Source organism: Athene noctua, chromosome 10, assembly GCF_965140245.1.
Source record: "Athene noctua chromosome 10, bAthNoc1.hap1.1, whole genome shotgun sequence".
NCBI lineage: Eukaryota > Metazoa > Chordata > Aves > Strigiformes > Strigidae > Athene > Athene noctua.
Window position 1 is genome coordinate 3,600,704 of NC_134046.1, and position 9,386 is coordinate 3,610,089.

Here is a 9,386-nt window from a genome sequence, read left to right on the forward strand (position 1 = left end):
CTTCCTTCTCCCCTCAACCTCTGCCCAGGCCTTTCATCCTCCACATGCCGCTTTGCCACCCAGCTCTGTGTCCCCCGGTGCCCCCCAGGGCGCTGGTGCCCCCCCGCAGCTCCCTGTCCCCGCTGGGCTCTGCAGCCTGCGGGGTGTCCCCCGGTGACTTGGTGCTCGCTCTCCCCTGAGGTTTGGCTGTTTCTCGGTGCACCCCCAGCAGCGGGGGGGACCCCTGGTGTCCCCCACTTCGCCTCAGTGCCTGGAGTCCTCCAGTGCGCTCTGGCACCCGCTGTCACCCGGCACAGTCCTGACATAATTCCTGGTGTCCCCTGGTGCGTCCCGGTGCTGGTGCGGCGGGACTGTAAATCCCGGAGCCTCCCGGTGTGTCCCGGTGCTCCAGGACTGCAAGTCCCGGTGTTCTATTGCCCTGGGCGCCGCGGTCCCGCGGGGTGTTTTATCGCCCCGTATCCCGGTATCCCCAGGTGACGCCCCACCGGCACCGGGACTGCAAGTCCCGTCAAGCCGCGGGCGGGCGGCGCGTCCAATAGGGCTCGGGGGGCGGCGCGGCCGGTCGCTGCCTCCGCCGCCGCCCGGTGCCGCGGCGCAGAGAGCCCCGGAGCGGCCGCGCGGCGCCGGCCCCGCAGCCCGGCTCTGAGCCGCCCGCCCGGCCCGGCCCGCCCCGCCGCGCCCCGCCGCCCTCAATGAGGTTCTTCCGACTCACCTTCAAGTGCTTCGTGGATTGCTTCTGAGCCCCCCCCCCCTCCCACGGCCACGGAGCCGCCCCCGACCCGCCCCCGCTCCCCGGCCCCCCGCGACATGCCCCCCGTCCCCGCCGACACGGCCGCCCCGCAGCCGCCCGCCGCCCCGCGACGCGACGCCGCCGCCGCCGCCGCGGGCTCCGGTGAGTGGGGAGGGGTGAGGTGGGGATGAGGAGGAGCGGGAGCGGGGGGGGGGGGAAAGGGGAAAGGGGGGGCCCACGGCCACGCGCGACCGCGGCGCGCCCCCTCCCGCCGCCGCGGGGTGAGTCACCGCTCTGCATTGTGACGTCACGCGCCGGCCTGACATCTGACGTCACGCCCCCACGCGCGGAGAGGGGCGCGCGGGGAGGGACACACGCGCGCACACACACACACACACACGCACACACACACCCCGCCTCCACTCCCCCCCCTTCCCTCCCCGCGCCCCCACGGGTGCTCGTGACGGCAACGTGGACAACCCCCCCCTTCCCCTTTCCTCCCCACCTCGGTCCCGGCAGAGGCCCGCGGGGAGGCGGAGGGCGCGGAGCCCCCCGCGGCGGGCGAGGAGCGGGCGGTGACGGCACCGCTGGTGGGACCCCCCGGCCCCCCCCCGAAAGCGGCCGTCCCCGAGCGGGAGACGTGGACCCGGCAGATGGATTTCATCATGTCCTGCGTGGGCTTCGCCGTGGGGCTGGGCAACGTCTGGCGCTTCCCCTACCTGTGCTACAAGAACGGCGGAGGTGAGCCCCGCGCCCGCCCCGCGGCCTGGGGGGGCGCCCCCCCTTCCCGCCCTGTCCCCCCCCACGGTGGGTCAGCCCGCCCTGCGCCTCCCCGCGGCCGAGGGGGAGCTCGTGGGTCACCCCACGCGTGTCCGCTGGCCCCCACCGGGCTGGGGGGTCTATGGGGAGCCCCCCGCCACCTGCCCGCCCTGACCTACATCGGCGGCGCGGCGAGGGGAGGGCGCGGAGGCGCCTTCGCCATTCGCTGCGCCCGGGGCGGGCGGCGCGGGGAGGGAAAGGGGGGGGCCCGGGGGGGCCCGGGGGGGGCGGCGGGGGCTGAGCCGGCCTCCTGCCCCCTCCCCTCTCCCGGCCCCAGGCGTCTTCCTCATCCCATACCTGCTCATCGTCTTCGTGGGCGGCATCCCCGTCTTCTTCTTGGAGGTGGCCCTGGGGCAGTTCATGAAGCAGGGGGGCATCGCCGCCTGGAACATCGCCCCCCTCTTCAAGGGTAACGCCGCGCCCCGCCTGCACCCTGCCTGCGTCCTGCCCGTGGCCTCCCGCACCCTGCCCCTGGCCCCTGGCCCCCGGCACCCTGCACCCTGCCCAGGGGCCCCCCGGCGCCCCGCTCGGGGCTGGCAGCACCCTGCCGGCACCCTGCCTGGGGCACGGGCTGCCTGCAGCCTGCCAGAGCTGGCGGCGCCCTGCCCACGCCCTGCCTGCTCCCCTGCACCTTGCCCGCGTCCCGCTGCTACCCTGCGCCCTGGCCAAGGGTGGCAGCTGCCTGCACCCGTGCCCCGTGGCACCCGGCGCTGCCCTGCCCGGCCCCCGTCGCTCCCCGGGGGGGGGCCGCCTCATCCCCACCTAAGCGGTGCCCCACTGCCCCCCCCGGTTCCGTCCCTGCTGCCGGCTGTCCCTACGCCGCTCTGCCTGCTCCCGCTGGCCCGTCCCCGCCAGCTCCCCGCTGTCCTGCCAGCTCCCCACCGTGTCCTGCCCCGTCCCTTCCGGCCCCCCCACCCCGCTGGGGTGCCGGTGGGTGCCCTGTGGGCTCTGATCTCCCCGTGCCACAGGTCTGGGCTTGGCCTCCATGGTGATCGTCTTCTTCTGCAACTCCTACTACATCATGATCCTGGTGTGGGGGCTCTTCTACCTGGTGCACTCGCTGACTGACACCTTGCCCTGGGCCACCTGTGGCCACGCCTGGAACACCGAGCAGTGCGCTGAGCTCTTCCACCTCGAGCTCTGCCGCAACGGCAGCGCCAACGCCAGCGCCGGGCCCTTCAACCTCAGCTGCGCCGACCTGGCCAGCAAGCGCTCGCCCGTCATCGAGTTCTGGGAGTGAGTCTGGGGGATCAGGGTGGGTCTCGCCCCAGGGGGGGGTCGTGCTGGCGCTCAGCACAGCCCCGCTTTGCAGGAACAAGGTGCTGCGGCTCTCGGGGGACCTCAGCGAGCCAGGGGAGATGAACTGGCAGATGATCCTCTGCTTGGTCACCACCTGGGTCGTCGTCTACTTCTGCATCTGGAAGGGCGTCAAGTCGACTGGGAAGGTGACGCTGGTGGGGTGGGGGACACATTGGGGCCACCAGCACGAGGGCTCCTACCCATCCTGTGTTGCAGCCCACGGGGGGGCAAGACCCTCTGTCCCACATCTGTCTGGGAGGTGCCACCAGTTTCTGGGGACATCCCCGAGCCCTGGTCCTGCTGGGACACCTGTGGCACGTGACGGAGAGCCCCGGCCCGGGGTGTCTCACCGGCACCCACTCCTCTGCAGATTGTTTACTTCACGGCACTCTTCCCCTACGTGGTTCTCATCCTGCTGCTGGTCCACGGCGTGACGCTGCCCGGGGCGCTGGGTGGCATCGTCTACTACCTGAAACCCGACTGGTCCAAGCTGGCTGAGGCGCAGGTGAGGGCAGCGGGGGGAGCAGGAGAGGGCTGGGTGCTGGGATCCCCCCCGACACCCTCCTGACCCCCCCCCTTGACACCTTCCCTTGCACCCCAGGTCTGGATCGACGCCGGCACCCAGATCTTCTTCTCCTACGCCATCGGGCTGGGCGCCCTGACCGCGCTGGGCAGCTACAACCGCTTCCACAACAATTGCTACAGGTAGGGCTGTGCTGGCTGCGGGTGTCCCCCCGCCCCGGCATGTTCCCCCGGCACCCCCTGACCCGTTCTGCCCGCAGGGACGCCTACATCCTGGCCGTGATCAACAGCTCCACCAGCTTCTTCGCCGGCTTCGTCGTCTTCTCCGTGCTGGGCTTCATGGCCTCCGAGCAAGGCGTGGACATCTCTAAGGTGGCCGAGTCCGGTGAGTGCTGGGCAGTGGCTGTTCACTGGCACCGTGTCCCCTCTGGGGTGACACCGCTGACCCTGCTCTCCCGCAGGCCCCGGGCTGGCTTTCATCGCCTACCCCAAAGCCGTGACGCTGATGCCCTTGTCCCCGCTCTGGGCCACGCTCTTCTTCTTCATGCTCCTCGTGCTGGGGCTGGACAGCCAGGTGCAGCGGCGGGCAAGGGGGACAGGGACGGGGAGGGGACGAGGTGGCACGTCCCCGCTGAGCCCCGCTCTCTGCCGCAGTTTGTCGGCGTGGAGGGTTTCATCACGGGCATCCTGGACCTGTTCCCTCAGCCGGGGGCTGGCTCGCTGCGCCGCGAGCTCACCGCTGCGCTCTGCTGCATCGTCTGCTGCCTCATCGACCTCTCCATGGTCACGCAGGTGGGGGATGTGGCAGGGACACTGGCCGAGAGGCTCCACACCGGGCACCCACTCCCCCGCCCCCCCCCTCCAGGATGTCACCTCCCGCAGGGCCCCAGCGTGGGGGTGGGAGCTCCCTGGGGCTGCTGCACCCACGGCAGCTTGGGGTGCCCGTGGCGTGGGGATGCTGTGGGAGCACAGGGTGCCCGTGGCATGCAGGGTGTCCAAGCCCCAGGCCGGGGGGGCAGCCGGGACAGCCCCGGTGACACGCGGTGCCATCCCGGCAGGGCGGCATGTACGTGTTCCAGCTCTTTGACAACTACTCGGCCAGCGGGATCACGCTGCTGTGGCAGGCTTTCTGGGAGTGCGTGGTCATTGCCTGGGTCTATGGTGAGGCCTGGGGGGACGCAGCGGGATGGGGGGGGGGACACAGGTGCCCTGTAGCGCCCCGTTGACGCCTTTCTCCCCGCAGGCGCCGACCGCTTCATGGACGACGTGGCCCGTATGATCGGGTACCGGCCCCTGCCCTTCATGAAGTGGTGCTGGGCCGTGGTGACCCCGCTGGTCTGCGTGGTGAGCAGGGATGGGGGGACACACGCGTGTGTTCGCGGGTGCTCGCTGCCGCGGGCACCGGGCTCCCCCAGGCGGCTGCTTCGGGCACGGCAGCCGGGGGGTGACACGCGTGTCAGGGCCACACGGTGGCATTTGTATATCGGGGATTTGGGGGTGACACGGGTTGGGGAGGGGGGGGGGGTCTAGGGTTCCCCGCGGGACCTCACCCCTCGCTCCTTCCTCCACCCAGGGCATCTTCGTGTTCCACGTGGTGAACTACAAGCCACTGACCTACAACAAGACGTACGTGTACCCGTGGTGGGGGGACGCCATCGGCTGGGTCCTGGCACTCTCCTCCATGCTCTGCATCCCCTGCACCGTCCTCTACAAGCTCCTGCGCTGCAAAGGCTCCCTGCGCGAGGTGAGGGCGGCGCGGCGGGGGCCCTCCTGCCTCCGTCCCCAACCCATCGCAGCCATCCGTGTCCCTGTCCCCCCTCAGTCCCATCCCTGTTTCGCTCCCTGCCTCACCTGAATCCCATCCTTGCTCGCATCACTCAGTCTCATCCCCATCCAAATCCTGTCCCTGTCCCTTATCACTCACTCGCAGCCAAGTCCTGTCCCTGTCGCTCTCTCAATCCCGTCCCCATGCGATCCCTGTCCCTTTCTCAATCCCATTTCAAACCCTTCCCCATCCTAGTCTCACCCCCATGTTCCCGTGCCCATCGCTGTCTCACTCCCCCCCTCACTTAAATCCCATCCTTGCTGACATCACTGTCTCAATCCTGTCACTGTCTCAATCCCATCCCTATCCCCATGCTTTCCCTTTCTCCTATTTCAAGGAGACCTTCCCCATCCCAGTCTCACCTCCATCCCCATCCAAATCCCACCCCTGTCCCCACCTCGGTCCCATTCCCACATGCCAAGGGGCTGCACCCAGGTCCAGGCGCTCCCCGGGTGCTGACGCGGTGTCCCCGGGTGCTGACACGGCGTCCCCGCAGCGCTGGCAGCTCCTGACCACTCCAATCTGGGGCCACCACCACCTGGAGTACCTGACGCCCGAGGCAGAAGCCAAGCTGCTGGCCCCGGAGCCCCCCAAGGAGAAGGCGACGCTCTTCGAGACTGTGATCTGAGCGTGGGGAGGGTCGCGCTGCTCCCGCCCGCCATAGCAATAATGCCAGCACCACCTCCCACCCACGCTGCCCCGCGCCCCCCCGGCCCGCCGGCCTCGCCGCAGGGAGGGCTGCACGACAGGGAGGTGGGGGTTTGCTGGGGGCCGCAGGGCCGGGGCGGCCGAAGGGAGCGGGAGGGGTCCCCAGCGCGGGGGAGCGTGGCAGCCCCGGGGGCGATGGGGAGGCTGCGGGCTGGGGGGAGCGAGCGGGATGGCCCCTCCCTGGCCCCCGCCCGCAGCCCCCGCAGCCCCCCGCTCACTAACCGCTTCCTGTAGCGTTTGTCTGGTGTAACCCCGACCGCCCTGACATCTGGCAATAAACTGGGAGACCCTGGCAGCCCCGGCACTGCAGGCAGGGGAAGGGGGGGCACGGGCGTGGGCAGCTGGGGGGGTGAGATGTGGGGTGTCACCTCCCTGGGGGGGACAGGGCTCAGGGATGAGGGGACACCTGGGTTTCCCTTTTGGGATGACTTAGGGGGGGTGACAGGCTGCCAGAGCAGGGGGGTCCCTGTCCTCCCCCCCCCCCCCCGCAGGATGTGGGTGCCCGCAGGCTGTACCAAACCCAGGTTCCCTGCGGGAATGGGGCACCCCACGCAGCTGGGGCTGGCCCCGCTTCCCAGCCCCACACTGGCCCCAAGGGGCAGATTTCAGTCCAGAGGCTTTGGGGGTCCTGGCTGTCCCTAGCCCAGTGTGGGGGCTGCAGGGGGTGGGTCAGGCTCCAGCCACACCTCACCGGGAGCTGCTCATGTCGATTCTGGGACTCTCTGCTCCCTGGGCTGGGCAGGACTGTGGGGACAAGGGCATGAGGTAGCCCCGGGGCCCAGGCACGTAGCCAGGAGGCTCTACTTGCCGCAAACCCCTCGAGTTGCCCAAGTGCCCTTCCCACGGGGGTCCCAGCCAGGCGGGGCATGTGCCCTGTGCCTGCGCTGACAGCTCCCTGGGGAGGCCAGCACCCATGGGGACCCGCACGCTGCCCTGAGGAAGCCCCCGACACTGTGTTCGGGGTGACTGTGCCTTGGCTGGGTGTCGGCGTCCCGCCGTGCCCAGCACTGGCACTCATTGCCCTCCAGCAGCACTGTGGCCACGCCGGGTGGTCCGTGGCCATCCTGCCCGTGGAGGAACAAGGGGGCAGAAGTGCCACCACCTGCCCCGGCCATCCTGGGGCGTGGGACTGGGACAGTGGGGCCGTGCCGTGGGGAGGCCGTGTCTGGTGCCCCTGGGGGCACCGGAGGGGCTTGTCTCGGGGCGCTGGCTTGCCCCACCACAATACCCTATCACCCCGCTGGGGCGAGCCGGCAGTTCCTGCCCCACCGGCAACGCACACCATAATTAACACAGGCAGGGCAGAGGCATCAGTGATAATTGTCGGTGACTCGTTAGCGCTGGAGCGCCGGGTGCCCGGGGTGCGGCAGGACTTTCCGGCAGGGCTGGTCTGCGGGCCTGGCTGGCATCCCGGTGTACCGGCTGCCGTGCGGCTGTGCGGGGCCTGGCTGGCTCCCCCCCGCCGGAGCGGGGCCGGGGCTGGGCGCGGGGGCGAGAACCGTCATCGCCTTCGCTTCGTGTCGCAGCACGCCCCGGCCCCACCACCCCTTTGTAAAAGGCACGGCCGTGACCTGGTGTCGGGGCGCTGCCGGCGCAGAGCACAGGGACGGGGCAGGGTTGGGCAAAGAAGAGGCGGAGGACAGGGAATAAAGGGGATGCCAGGAGGCCCCTTTCCTGGCTGGGCTTTCCTCACGGGTTTCCCGGAGCACCCACGCGAGGAGACGACGTGCACTGTGCCCTCACAGGGTGCCTGCAGCACCATGAACCGGATCACTGTGTACGAGTGTGCCAACTTTGAGGGGCTGAGCCGGGAGTTCACCTGCGACGTGCCCGACCTGCATGAGCTGGATTTTGGGGACTGCATTGCCTCCCTGAAGGTGGTGGGGCAACCCTGGATTGCCTACACGGACCCCAAGTACGAGGGGGAGCCGCACGCCTTCGAGGAAGGCGAATACCCCTCGGTGGGGCGGCCCAACAGCTTCTCGGCGCTGCGTCTCGTGCACCATGACCTGGGGGACCCCCAGATCACCCTCTATGAGCGCCCCAACTTCCAAGGTGCCTTCAAAGTGGTGACAGAGGAGACCAACTTGGCATACGGGTACTTCAACGACCGGGTGGCCTCCCATGTGGTGCAGCGAGGCGTCTGGCTGCTCTACCAACACCCCGGCCGGGGCGGTTGGCACTGCCTGGCGTGGCCCGGTGAGCGTCTCGCTGACTATAAACCCGAGTTGAACTTCCAGGCTCGGTTGTCCCACCTGCGGCCGTTGCGGCCCGGGCGGCCCCTGGTCTCTGCGCGTCTCCTCTGGGAGCAGAAGCGGGTGGAGGCGGAGCGGGAGGTGCTGGTGGATGAGATCGAGGGGGTGAACGAGACAGACTCGGAGCAGGCGCTGGCAGCCAGCAGCAGCCGGGAGTACGGCACCACGCTCTGGCAGAGCTTCCACTTCAGCAACGCCACCAGCCTCAAAGCTGGGCTCTCCTTCACGCTGACCGTGGAAGCCTCCAACATCTTCACGGTGCAGAAAGGGCGCAGCGAATCCAACACCCGCCGGCAACGCGTGGAGGTGCAGCTGCCGGCTAAGATCCCCCCGCGCACGGCACTCAGCATCCAGGTCTTGAGAAAGGAGGTGACGCTTTCTGTCCCGGTCCTGCTGACCATCACCCAGAACGAAGCCGTCCGTACGGAGATGGGCGAGTACCGCAGCGTCTCGGGTACCAACATCAGTGCTCGCTACAGCTTGAAGCCTCTGCCGGCTGCAGGCAGGGAGCAGGCGGTCACTGATGGAACAGAGCCAGTGCCCGGCACTGGGATGGAGCTTTAGCTCTAGCTCTGTCCCTGTACTGGTCATCAGCTCTGTCTTCTTGGGGGTGTGGGACCCCCGGGGACACAAGCGCTGCCTGCCCGACCTGCCTGGGGGGAGCCAGGATGAGCCGTGCCCTGGCCGTGTCGGATGGCACCGGTTGGCAGGACCTGATGGTGCCTCCTCCCGCCGGGTGTTGCCAATAAACCCCCTTCCCCAACCGCTCGGATCTGCTGCTGCTGGGGCTGGGGTGGGAGCGGGCTGGGGGAGCTGAGGACACCGGGCAGGGGGGGACACGGCGTTGAGGGAGCCAGGGAACACTGGGCTGGGGGGCGACACCAGGCTGAGAGGTGTACTGGTCTGGGGGAACTGGGGGGATACCGGACTGGGGGGGACAGCAGGCTGGGAGAGCCAGGGGATGCCAGACTGGAGGGGGTGGGCACCAGATTGCAGAAGCTGGGGGGGACACTCAGCCGGGAGACACCGGGCTGAGCGGTAGAGTGGGCTGGGGGACACGGCGGGACACGGGGGTGGGGAAGTGGGGGAACACTGGGCTGGGGAGCACAAGGGACACCAGGCGGGGAAAGCCAGGGGACACCGGGCTGGCCCGGTCCTACACACACCGGGCTGGCGGAGCCGGAGGGGGCCCCCGCACACACCGGGCCGGGGCGGCCACTGCGACCCA

At 69.8% G+C, this 9,386-nt stretch overlaps 2 protein-coding genes across 2 annotated transcripts; both read left to right on the forward strand.

Annotated features, from left to right (window-relative positions):
* The first annotated feature begins 637 nt into the window (after positions 1–637).
* SLC6A8 (solute carrier family 6 member 8) lies at positions 638–6,198 on the forward strand. Its single transcript, XM_074913818.1, has 14 exons — positions 638–892; positions 1,250–1,471; positions 1,827–1,958; positions 2,518–2,785; positions 2,862–2,994; positions 3,219–3,353; positions 3,450–3,553; positions 3,631–3,755; positions 3,832–3,944; positions 4,025–4,162; positions 4,429–4,531; positions 4,614–4,714; positions 4,944–5,114; positions 5,692–6,198. The coding sequence occupies exons 1-14, from the start codon at positions 808–810 to the stop codon at positions 5,821–5,823; spliced, it is 1,962 nt and encodes a 653-aa protein (XP_074769919.1). The 5' UTR covers positions 638–807; the 3' UTR covers positions 5,824–6,198.
* Positions 6,199–6,318: 120 nt separating this feature from the next.
* Positions 6,319–8,917, forward strand: LOC141964018 (epidermal differentiation-specific protein-like). The gene has a single exon (XM_074913819.1). The coding sequence runs from the start codon at positions 6,770–6,772 to the stop codon at positions 8,720–8,722; it is 1,953 nt and encodes a 650-aa protein (XP_074769920.1). The 5' UTR covers positions 6,319–6,769; the 3' UTR covers positions 8,723–8,917.
* The last annotated feature ends 469 nt before the right edge of the window (positions 8,918–9,386 follow it).